Raw genomic sequence first — 12,698 nt, forward strand, 5'->3', positions numbered from 1 at the left:
ATCGGTCTAGAAATCTATTTGTAATTATTAAACCTGCGATGTATTTGTCAGCGTGTTGGTATGCCAAAACACAAATACATTGGCACAAGACTCTAGAAATAGAATAACGCCTAGGAATGATTGAAGACGATTTGAAGGCGTCTAAGCAATCAACGAAATGACTGCCTTGTCATCATTCCCTTGGTAAACATCATTTTCGATGTAATCAAGCAAATTTCACATTTAGTACGGAAGATGTTCAAGGTGGCACCCAATTTCGAGGATAAACATTGATTAATTATGTTGCATGATACATTAATCTGTGGATTGCATTGTATCTACACCAAAAACAGCGCTCTGCCTGAGTGATACGTTACATTGAAGAGTACAATCGTTTCCGGGTGGAAGAACCGCACCGCCAACTATTGCGTCTTCATCTTCAAGTAGTCATAAAATCTGCTTTGAGAAGGTAATGTTTGAATATGGGATTTTTCCAAACTTTGATCTGCTCGCTTTGATTTCACACTACAATCAAACAGAAATTTCAAAGAGCTGATCAGTGGAAGTGTTAACATTTCAGTTATTATGTTGACACAGACATGCTTTGAGATCGCAATTATAGCGGTTAGCGAGTCCCATCACATGACATCATAGTTTACAAAGTGCAATAATACAACAGACACCTGTTATGAGGTCGTTGATACTCGTTTTGTGTAATTCATCATTACTGTTTAAGACAAAAATACAATTAAGTTGGAAATCTCTCCATTGCTGGAGCATCGCCAGTTTGATGCGTACGCACACGCACCCTTTAAAGTAGCTTTTGGCATCTGCACTCATGCTGTGTGGAAGAATTGTTCTTGACAAGTGAGTTAGTTGAAGCAATGGAGTTATTTATCTCGTTTACACACATATATATATGACCAAGGTGACCGCCGGAAGAAGGGACCCATTTCATTGATATAGGAACCAAGGTGATTATTGCAACTAAACCGAACAAGACAAACTTTGCTCTAAATATTAAATAAACACTTTAGGATAGTGTCTGAGAGTACTCTTATATTGCCCCAAATTATTATGATGCTATTTTTGATATGCTACATTCTGTGATTAAGAAAGGAAATGCTACATTTCTTTTTTTTTAGCCCTTTGTTAAGAATTCTGTTTCAGTACTTCCTGGGATTGTGGGACTGATAGATAGATGCAGACACCAATACTTCCATCCCTGGATTGTTTCCAGGCCAGATCCTGGCAAATAAAGGGCTAAAGCACAATACTAAATCCACCTATCTTTCTTTTTAACCATGAAACGATTTCGAAATGAAATTAATGTGTTCCCATCCGGAAGGGGGGTGTGTAAAGTTTTTTAAAAAAATCTTTGAAGTTCAGAATGTGAGCGCGGCTCAAATTGCTTTTCTGCGTTTTGAGAAATCGCTTTAGCGACACTGGAGTATGTGATTTACCAGAACGTAGAGGATGTGATTTACCAGCATTCGAGTATGTTATTATATCATTGCTGCATTTGCGATTGAAGTTTGGTTTCAGAAATCACTGGGTTATTTTTTTCACGCGTTAATGTGCCTGGGCAGGTACATGTCTCAGGTAACGCCTCCACTTGTACCGTCCCTTGCACCTGTTCCACGTAATGCACACACATCAAGCAGTACTTATTAAATCAAACTGCCCGAAGTTTATATAAAATGCATGTCTTAGACCAGGGAAATAACTCGAATATATTACCACCTTGAGCAAAAGGTAAGAGAAGACTTCCCAAGGCTTTTCAGCACCAAATCCGTGAGAATGGAGATTCTGAGTGTAGCTTATTATTCCTTTGTGCATTGTCAATGTCCCAGTGGTCTTGTTAGTATGTTGAACGTCGTGTAAGATTTCGTTGTCTTGTGGCCTGCAATTGACAGTAAATAAATACAAACTTTGGCCATCTGAATGAGACGAGTTTATTAGCATATACCCAGAGGGCTTATTTACATACGGTATGTATATAAACAGTCGGCTAATCTGATCCGTTTCATAACAGCACCAAACTAGAATATGTTCGTTCCGGCGCTAAGCCTCCGCGCTTTAAAGAGCATGCAATAGGCAGTGGAAGACTCAGTGAAAACCAAACAAATTGGCAGGGTCGTAACCTTTCATTGGGTGATCCTTGTTTTATTTTTGTGTTTTTTTTTCACCCCCCTCCCCTGTTTTCTACTTTAGCCGTGGACAGTTTTCTTGATTGTGGTCAGCGGCTCAGCATGGCTCCGTTAGCCGACATCGGGAGCTACTTGGTGGGTCTGGACGCTGGACACATGGCGGCTCCATTCTTTCTCCCTGCGGCGGACGCCCCGGTCTTGCTGAGCGATCACCTCGCCCAGACCGAAAGCAGGTTATCGCGGAGTACCAGCACGGACTTAGTGCATCTGCAGGGAATTCTGCGAAGGAGGCAGCTCTACTGCAGGACTGGCTTTCATTTGGAAATCCTTCCAGGTGGAATAGTGCAGGGGACCAGGCAGGACCACAGCCGATTCGGTAGGTATACCATTAAAAAAAAAACACATCTGTATCTTTGTCAATTTTCCTTCCGCACTAAACTTTACGTGTGTTACTAAATATAGAAACGCAGAAGACTGGTTCATCCCGATCCCAATCAGAAATACATTTATCCCAATTGCTTCGGTTTTGTCACTCTGCTGGCATCTCCGCTCTGTTTTTAGTCAACTTGTTGCTGCCAGTTCTTTATGCATCAGTTCATTTTGCAGGAATACATTAATCGTTCGTGATTTGCACAGGTTTTGTGGAGATTAAAACACCTGGATGAATATTTGCAAATTTAGATATGTATTTCCACTCGGTTGTATTATTTTGATTTATGGTTCATGTTCGAATTCAGATTCACCGAATAGTTACGGTGCAGAAAGAGGCCGTTTGGCCCATCGTCTCTGCACTAGCTCTCCGAATCAGCATTATGACTTATTAGTGCTATTGCCCTGCCGTTCCCCTGCAATTCTCAGTTTGTTACAAAGGCTCGAGAAATGGATGAATATCATTGAAACACTTGCCCTGCCCGATACAAATATGTGCCCCCAAATTGAATACTGTAACTTTTATTTAGGAGCGGGGGCGGGGGGGGGGGGGGGGGGGGCGGATGGTACGGTCATCAAATAAGTTAATAACCATAATAACCTTTTTACTTTTGCATGTCATTTAAACAACAACTTTCTGAGGTCACGACATCAGTGCAAAGATATAATTCAGACTTTCAGGACATCAAACAAATTGAGCAATTCTAAACGCCTCACTTTGATTCTGCCCTTATTCCCCATCTGACTGATGTGGTCTGGACAGGAGATGAATCACACTTTCAAACAGCAATGATTCCACAAACGTCTCAGCTACACGCAATGTCTTCACCACGCCGTGTGGCTATGACGTTGAGTCCATGAACATTTTTTAAAAAATGATAAGATCCCCTAATTCAGAACAAAATGAACGCCCTGTTTGCAGAATTGGAATAGAGGGAGAGGGTTTATATTTCACAATGGAGCGATCCTCAGCGGCGCAGGCGAGGACACTGCACAGCCTTCAATATTTGGAGAAATGCTGCGAAACGTGTTAAATGAGAGCGGCGCAGAGCCAGGGGCATGAGAGCGGTGCAGAGCCAGGGGCATGAGAGCGGTGCAGAGCCAGGGGCATGAGAGCGGTGCAGAGCCAGGGGCGTGAGATCACTGCTCGCATTCCCCCAGCCTCTCAAATACCGATTTGCACAGGCCATGCACTGCGGACCTAGCTCCTTACGGTTTAATTTTTGGATTCGAACCAGAATAACGTATCCGCGATATATGTATCCCCTTTCTCACTCAGCCCACAGACACCTGAACTGATAGTTCCCAGAATTGGGAGATTCTCCGACTGAATCGGCCCGGGAAGCTGCATGGGCCATGAGTTTAGAATTCGGACATTTTTGTCCGGAGTCTTCTTGTAAAAATCCTAAATGAAACTCCCCTTCCTGCCATGTTGAACTCCGAAGTTATCAAGGGAGCGATATGGAACGGTGCCCAAAGCATCTTCGGTTTTTGGCAGGCGCCTGCGGAACTTCGCGAGTCATGTTATAATCCCAGAATTAGACATCCACTTCAAGAAATCGTTGTGTTTGTTATTGAGCACGCAATACAGTCCAATCCCCCTCTGACCATTATTCCTACGTGTTAGTACAATTCAGAAATATTGCAGCAGAACGCGCCATTGCCTTTTCATTTAAAAAAAACTTATTCAAAATGCAAATTTTAAATCCTTTCCTCCCTCTGTTTTCTAGGGATTCTGGAGTTCATCAGTATAGCTGTGGGTTTGGTCAGCATTAGGGGAGTGGACAGTGGTCTGTACCTGGGAATGAACGATAAAGGAGATCTGTATGGCTCGGTAAGTAATGCTATGTATTGAAACTGGCCCGAAAAAATTGCACCAGGAAAAACTCAAATATTGGAGTGTGAACATTTTGTGACAATTCTTGTACCAGTTATATTGTATCGGAATGGCATAAATGCGCAACACACTTTACCCGGTTCTATAGTTGCTGCTTATAGTTGGTGAAATATTTAAAGTAGTTGTATTAGAGGAAGAATACAAGAGAACCAGAGAACTATTAGTCAACAAGCATCGTGATTTATATTGTCGCATATCCCAAAATCTTAGTTTATGTCACTTTTGAGTTAAATAATAAATACTGATTTAGCAGGCACAATATGTACTCTGCCAATGTTTCCACTGCAAGTTTGGCTTTTGATTTCTAAGTTCGTTATATAACTGTCCAGAAACAAACTATCAGATAACTGCTGTTTTAAAGATCTTACTATGTACCGAGTACATTGCATTCTTAATCCAGCTGTCATGAAACGTAAGGTTTGAAAATTCAATACTAATTAATACAAATTAAGCAATTTTGCTCAGACAGATAGTAAGTGTAGATCATCCTAGTAACAAAAATAACACTTCGGTTCAGTGGGGACCACCACTGAGACTCTGATTAGGGAACATTACAGGGAGGTGGAGCTTGGCATCTGCAGCTAAACTGAGTTTCTAATACTGCCACTGTATGCAAGGAGACCACACAAGTGCTGTTGGCCCTTGTTCCAATTAATGCTACCCAGGTTATGACAGAAATATACCTAGCTGGAATATTAATCATAGAATCATAAAATCACTACAGTGCAGAAGGAGGCTATTCAGCCCATTGAGTATTCACCGACCCTCTGAAAGAGCGTTCTACCCAAGCCCACTTCCACGCCCTATCCCAATAACCCCTTCACCTAAAGGGGCAATTTAGCATGGCCAATCTAACCTGCACATCTTTGGACTGTGGGATGAAACGGGAGCACCCGGAAGAAACCCACACAGACCCCCCGGGGAGAAAGTGCAAACTCCACACAGACAGCCGCCCAAGGCCAGAATTGACCCCAATGCAGGAAGTGGATTGTTAAAGTGATCGGTACATTTTGTATTTACATTTCCTGATTGGCGACTACTTTTGTATTATGAAGGTAAAATAATGTGCACCAATCTTGTCATATTAAAATGGAAAACTTGCAAATAATTAGATAACATAATGGGATGAATATTGTTGCAGTTGTAACAGTAATGCTGACAGATTAATATAATTTATTGAAACCATTGCAGTAAATACTGGCTAAAAATAAATAATGATCATGTGAATAAATAATTCATAGAATGGAAAGTTGATTCTAAGCCACAATATTTTAATTTATTAACAATCAAATTATTATCTGCATGTCTTTTTTCCTGTAGTAGACTTAACCTCCAGCAGGTGGTGACTAAATGACAATTCCCTGCAGCAACATCTGGCTGTGCTGTGCTGTGTGATCCATTAAAAACCCTTCCTTTTTAAAGAAGTAAATCTAATTTTGCACAGCATATTGATGTAAGAATTGATAATTTTATATCAGTCTATTCAACACATCATAAATATTACATTCCAAAAACAAGAATAAAACTAACTAAATTAGCTTTTATTTAATGACTGAACATAGATTTATTATTGTAGTTAGGTTTTTGGAAGAATTGCCTTGTTATTGAACAAGGTTTGGCACAACAAATTAATGCAGCCTAACAATCATACTAACAATCATGCTTTTGGAAAGAAAACAAAAATAACACGGTGGGGTCACTGTTGACACTATAACTACAGCAACGTGGTGAATTTCACATATCAAAATTGGCACTACTGCCACTGCAGAGTACGTATGTGAAATCTCATGATGGCATGATGCTAACCTGACATCGTCACTCCAGTCCCCGATGATACGAAGCCGGGCAGGCGCCAAAATCGGCAGCTCACTTGATATTTTGGAAAAACTAAGCTTCGTCACTGTCTAATAGGTTGAGATTTCACATTGCTCATGCGAATATTCGGTGGGTTCATGGAAAAAATGTTCAGAGGGGGTTAGCCAAGTGTGAGAATGCATTACAAAGGTAAATAGAAAGGCTGAAAGTGGGACCATGGCTGACGTAAAGTCTGCTGGTGAAGATGGAAGAATTTACTAGTGTTACAAGTTACTTTAATAATCACTCTGAGCTTTCAATGGAACATCAGCGAAGATTTTTTGGAGATAGGTCTCAAGTGAATTTTCTGCACCCCAGTTTGGATCTTTAAGATCACTGTCCCCAAGGATATTTTCCACTTTGGAGCAGGCACCTCCTTCAGTCAGGAGAAGGAGGAAGGAAGCTGGCAGGTGATAGCATGGTCCAGGAAATTGTGGAACCTGCTGCTGAACAAAGACCTGTAGATGAGAGACAGCAGTAGCAGGCAGGTGGATGTCGACAATGGCACTTCCCTGCCAATAGACATACTGGCAAAGATTGACATACATCCAAGTATCAGAGAACCAGTACCTGCAAAGTCTGCGCCTCTCCAGGGAGATAGTCATACCAATGTGTAATATGTTAGTTGGAGAGATTGCCTCAACTAAATTATGTTGGTTGATTCCCTGTGGTATTGAAGATAACAGTGGCCTGTAAAGCTTTCACCTTGGGGGTCCTTCCAGGCATCATCTAAGTACTTTTTTGTATTTCGCAACCAGTAGCCCATCATTGTATGAAAGTTTTTACAAATGTGCCCAGTTGTGCCCATGAGTACATTTCACGCGACTCAAGCAGACTGAGTAAGAGGTTTTGCTGACATTGCAGGATTCCCAAAATGGGTTATAGATTGCAGACATGTAGTGATTAAAGCATCATTGGGTCAGCCAGTGACATTTGTGAACAGAAAAAGTTACCATTCCATCGATGTACAGTTTGTACATGACCATAGGTAAAGGATAATGTAGGTCTGTGCACACTATCCTGGCAACAGTTATGATGCCTATATGGTTAGGAATGTTCTATGCATCAGAACCTTTGGGCGGCTTCTGGTTGACAAGCTCATGACACCAGTTGGAACATCATGGACTAAGCCAGGCAGGAGGTACAATGAGAGCCATGCTTCCACCAGGCCCATCATTGATCTGCGATTTCAATGTTTGGATGAGATTTCAATGTTTGGATGAGTCAGCTGGTGCTCTTCATAGATTTCATAGAATTTACAGTGCAGAAGGAGGCCATTCGGCACATCGAGTCTGCACCGGCTCTTGGAAAGAGCACCCTACCCAACCCCACACCTCCACCCTATCCCCATAACTCAGTAACCCAACCCAATACTAAGGGCAATTTTGGACACTAAGGGCAATTTAGCGTGGCCAATCCACCTAACCTGCACATCTTTGGACTGTGGGAGAAAACCAGAGCACCCGGAGGAAACCCACGCACACACGGGGACAACGTGCAGACTCCGCACAGACAGTGACCCAAGCCGGGAATTAAACCTGGGACCCTGGAGCTGTGAAGCAATTGTGCTAACCACTATGCTACCGTGCTGCCCTAATGCTCTCCTGCTCGACTCTCACTTACGGTCATGGTATGCTGTGTCTTGCACAACCTGGTGTACCAAAGAGAGGAAAATGTGGTGGAGGAAGGTCGACTGAAGTGAGCCTCATCATCTGATGAGAAATCTGAGGATGGGTTTGGTGATGGGGAGGCCGTGCTATACCAGCTAGCTGTGCAAGTCAGTGCTCAAGATGCTTTGGATGCCAGAGAGATGTGAGATTCTCCACTAATGTGAAGATTTAACTAACAGTCAGTATTTTGATCTACTAGACCCTTTTGGCCACCTTCACCATCTCTTGGTACCTCCACCTCATCAATGCCAGGGCTGCCTGTGCCTGTACCAATATAGAGGTACCAAATGAGACTAATCAGAGTTGTTCACATGAGTACAAATCCTTTAAAAGCATGTTGTCAATCCGAACCAAAGTCATCACATTAATGCAGCAGGAGCTGCAGCTACACAGAACATTAACTTGTTGGCAAAATAAATCAAGACATTTCAGAACTAACAAAATAAAGCAATTACCCATGTGGACCCATGTCTGACTAATATGGTATTTTCCTAAATCTTTTCTGGTTGCTCCAGCATGGTGCTTCTGCATCACTGATGATTATGCTGAAAACAGGCTGCTAACCGTTATTCTCTTTTGCCTGGGGTAACTTTGATAGCCACTCTCTGGTGGCCGAAGGCTGAGAGGGCCCCAGTGTGCTGGCTGTCTGCTGCCCAGTGACAGGAGGCTCATCTGTCACCACAGCACTCTGAGATTTGTTCAATAGTAAACGGATGGAGGAGAGGCTGTCCCTATCAGAGGTGTCCCTCTGGTAGTAACAGTGGACCCTCATCCACCGCCATTATAACAAATTGATCCCTCCCTGCTTTCCTGAGAGGAACCAAGGTGTGGCTACAGATTCAGGTGTTTTGTTTCCCCCCGTGCCTTGGTTCTGGACTCCGGAGTTCAGAGACAAGGTGATGGAGTACAGGTCAGAATACATACATTGCAATGGCGTAGTGGTGTTACCACTGGACTAATAATACAGTGACCCAGGGTAATGCTCTAGGGACCCGGGTTCGAATTCCACCATGGCAGATGTTAAAATTTGAATTCAATAAAAGAAATCTGGAATTAAATGTCTAATGTTGACCATGAAGTCATTGATTATTGTAAAAATGCATTTGGTCTATTAGTGCTCTTTAGGGAGGGAAATCTGCCATCCTTACCTGTTCTGGCCTACATGTGACTCCAGATCCACAGCAAAGTGGTTGAATTTAAACAGCCTTCAGAAATGGCTTGCAAACTATTCAGTTCAGGGCAATTATGGATGGGCAATAAATGCTGGCCCAGCCAGCGATGCCCACATCCCATGAACAAATAAAAACCATGACTCCATGACATTCGTCAGTCTCTCAATGGAGGAAGCCATGCATTCTGAAGAGCGAATTACCGCAGTGCTCTTGGTCTGGATGGACTCCTGCACAGTCTGTGCCAGTACATGCAACACCCCTAGAATCATTGCCACATCTCTATATACCTCGCACTGTCATCCAGAATCTGCCACCTGATGGATGATCCCAGAGGCTTGTCATCAGTCTGAGGCTCAGCATCTAGGCCACCTCCAACACTCCTCCAAGTTCCAAAAGCCTATTCCATCTCCATTTCCAACAGCTGGTCTTGTGACTGTGATGTGCTCTCACCAGTGTGTAGATTCATTTGGGCTGGCTCATGCATTCCCACCGAGGTGCATGTATCTGTGCTGGTGCTGGCTGTAAAGCAAGGATACAATGCTGAACCTGCTAAGGCCCTTCTCCTTAGGTACTAACTTTGGTCCATCAGGGAATAGTGGCTGCAGCTGCAATGTCTACCTGTGCGAGAAACTAACAAAGAGTCTGAAGGGCACCAACATCATTTGAAATGACTGCACAGAGACACACTTGCTAAAAACACACACTTGTGCCATTCAGAGAAGATAACCAGGGTTTAAACTTCAGCCTATTCAACACCAAGACACACAATTGTCCCCAAATTCTGAAAGCTTCCAAATTTAACGCCCATCATGGCAACTTGCCCAGTTTCTTTCTATCCCTCCATCAGCCTTTTGTTTGTGGGAAAGAGATATGTACCTTAGAATTTCACCACCCGGACCGTCCTCCAACCTCACCTCGCCCAACTCTGCGACTCCGCTGATTCTGCACTTCCTCCTGTAGAGTGGTGAAAATGGCTGTGTTGGCTTGTCCATCTCTGGTCCTAGCATTAGGTGCCCACTTCTCCCACAAATAAAAAAGGACATTCTAATCAATATGTTGTACAAAGTCATGCTTTTATTTGTGTGCCGAACATTTCTTTTATTGGCAGCCAACAATTTGCAACATTCCTTGCTAACTGACAGGTGTTGCAGGTCATAAACCCACCGCCTCCCCAGAATACCCTGGTGCCGTGCAGAGTGGGTTTTCTGCCTCATGCCACCTTGTGCACTTTGGCAAGCCACTAAGCAATCCTATACTTCACACACCCTCACACTCTTCCTTATATGTTAATCTGCAAATTGGTTGCACACTCACCCCGGTAGATCATCATAAGAGGCATTTGAGCCTCTTACAGAACTGCAGTCATGTCCTTTGGATGATTCCATGGGTGCTGATTACCGTTGTAACCTCATTCCAGGCTGCTTTGGTCATCATCAAACTGTGGAACCCTCTTGGGTCTGCACTCCCTTCACAGCTTCTTCCTTCATTCTTCCAGACATATAGTGGCCTTACAGCTTCTGTGGAGAAGCAGACAAAGTTAAAGGTGTAATTGTAGTCTTCTTCTGAACACTTAAGGGGAATGGGACAGGTGTGCTCAAATGTTCTTTCATTCCTTGCAAGGATCTTTAATGCTATATTGCTGACACAATGGCTACCACAATGTTAAAACAAGTTTTACCTGCTGCTGCTCCAAATGTTCAATGGATTGAATGAACAGCCTTACTGATTAAACAACTGCCTCACAATGAATACCTTTGCTGCGGCTGCCACCAACCCTTGCCAGGGTGTCTTTAAAAAGGTGGCTTTGATTGACTTCTGGTTCATGGCCTGACCCTCTCTCTATAGGTCCGATTACCTAGTTGGCTGGATTCCTGCTGGGCAGCCGCAAATTAGCTACAAGACGCTTTTTCAGCATCTTTAAAAGGCAGGGGCAGGAGTCAACAATCCACCCACTTTTGAGTTAGATCACCCTTCTACCCCCAACCCCAAAAGACCATTCCCCAGTTCCCCAATAAGTATTTCTTACAGGTTTTCTACTTTTCAAAATGCAAATATTTATTGAGGTAGAATTTTCTGGTTCTTCGCCTGGGTATATTGCATTGCCTGTGTACAGTACGTAGGGGAAAATTGAGTGAGGGCGTTGCATACCTTATGGATTTCCTTATGTCTGATTTCCTGTCCATTAATTTAAATGGATGATTAATCCCCTGTATTATCACTGAAGTAAATTTGTCAACATGGTCAAGATACAGCAATTAATCTTTTCTATAATCTTTCAGAAAATTGTAAAGAATTAGCATTTCAATCTAATATTTACCTGCAGTTATATTACATGTCTTAATTGGCTATTATTTTCCTTTTAGGAAAAACTGACAGCAGAATGCATCTTTAGAGAACAATTTGAAGAAAATTGGTACAACACATATTCTTCGAACCTGTATAAACACAATGACACAGGACGACGGTATTTTGTTGCACTCAATAAAGATGGATCTCCAAGAGATGGGAGTAGATCCAAAAGACATCAGAAGTTTACACATTTCTTGCCAAGACCCGTGGATCCTGAGAAAGTCCCTGAACTCTATAGAGATTTATTAGGATATAGTTGAAGCTGTTCAACATCTGAAGAAGAAGAATTATTTATCCTGTTCTTCACAGGAACAACGACGCAGAACAACAGCATCCTACAGCTGCACGCAGTTGGGAGAATGGATTAAAAAGGATGCCCAGTCAGAGATGTGGCCTTAGATTCTGCAAATGAGAAGCACTTCAGATGTGCAATTACCTTTTCAGGATTTTACACCTTAAAACTATGAGTTCACAATTTACTAACATCAGTAATGTTATAGCAGCAGATGAAGGGAAGATGCATGTTTTGATCATGTGCTGCTGGTGCCTTCTCTCTGGGATGCAAGTTAAATTAACATTGTAGTGCCACAAAAATGCCCCTTCACGTTACTGTCGTAAAACACCACCTGGGCTTGGTGCAGATTGAGCAATGCGTCATCCTAAAATATCCAATATGAAGACCAATCGACTATTTACTCTTACCACAGACTATCAGAACAATGAATGAATTACATTGGAATGACCTCCATCAAAATATGATGGGCAGAACTTAAACTTACATAATCTCGGACAATGTTGGACAGGAGTCTTTTTTACAGTTCTTTTGGGATGGATGTATTTATACAATTTCAAATCACATATATTTATTTTATATAATTATTTATTAAGCAGAGTTTATTTTTACTGAGAAATGTACAGGTGAGATAAGAAAATGCAAAATGGACTGTGCCAATATTCACTCAGAGGGTTCTCTCAATGCAAGCAGTAATTACTGCAATAATGCAACAAACGTACTATCCATAGACTTTCCTTTCAAGGAGCATTTTTTATTATCTATAATAATCTATATGTAGATGCCTCTTGACTGTACCATGCAAGAAGCATCAGTTTCTTTTTATTTTATAAAGAATCCTTTCCAGTTCTGTGCTGAATGCAGTACACATTTAAAAAGGGAATTAAAGTATTGAAAATGTTTTAC

The 12,698-nt window shown here is 42.2% G+C and overlaps 1 protein-coding gene across 1 annotated transcript; it reads left to right on the forward strand.

The window, feature by feature from the left end:
- The first annotated feature begins 1,531 nt into the window (after positions 1-1,531).
- LOC119963722 (fibroblast growth factor 9-like) lies at positions 1,532-12,471 on the forward strand. The gene is made up of 4 exons (XM_038793032.1): positions 1,532-1,581; positions 2,194-2,505; positions 4,289-4,392; positions 11,515-12,471. Exons 2-4 carry the CDS (start codon positions 2,232-2,234, stop codon positions 11,758-11,760), a joined length of 624 nt encoding a protein of 207 aa, XP_038648960.1. The 5' UTR covers positions 1,532-1,581; positions 2,194-2,231; the 3' UTR covers positions 11,761-12,471.
- The last annotated feature ends 227 nt before the right edge of the window (positions 12,472-12,698 follow it).

Source organism: Scyliorhinus canicula, chromosome 3 (genome assembly GCF_902713615.1).
Source record: "Scyliorhinus canicula chromosome 3, sScyCan1.1, whole genome shotgun sequence".
NCBI classification, from domain to species: domain Eukaryota; kingdom Metazoa; phylum Chordata; class Chondrichthyes; order Carcharhiniformes; family Scyliorhinidae; genus Scyliorhinus; species Scyliorhinus canicula.

What these genes read in the sequence shown, in the direction of transcription:
- LOC119963722 (XM_038793032.1), top strand. Translation starts at nt 2,232, where the DNA reads ATGGCTCCGTTAGCCGACATCGGGAGCTACTTGGTGGGTCTGGACGCT. An exon ending in GCAGGACCACAGCCGATTCG is followed by an intron (nt 2,506 to 4,288) that starts GTAGGTATACCA and finishes TCTGTTTTCTAG; the next exon opens with GGATTCTGGAGTTCATCAGT. An exon ending in AAGGAGATCTGTATGGCTCG is followed by an intron (nt 4,393 to 11,514) that starts GTAAGTAATGCT and finishes TTTTCCTTTTAG; the next exon opens with GAAAAACTGACAGCAGAATG.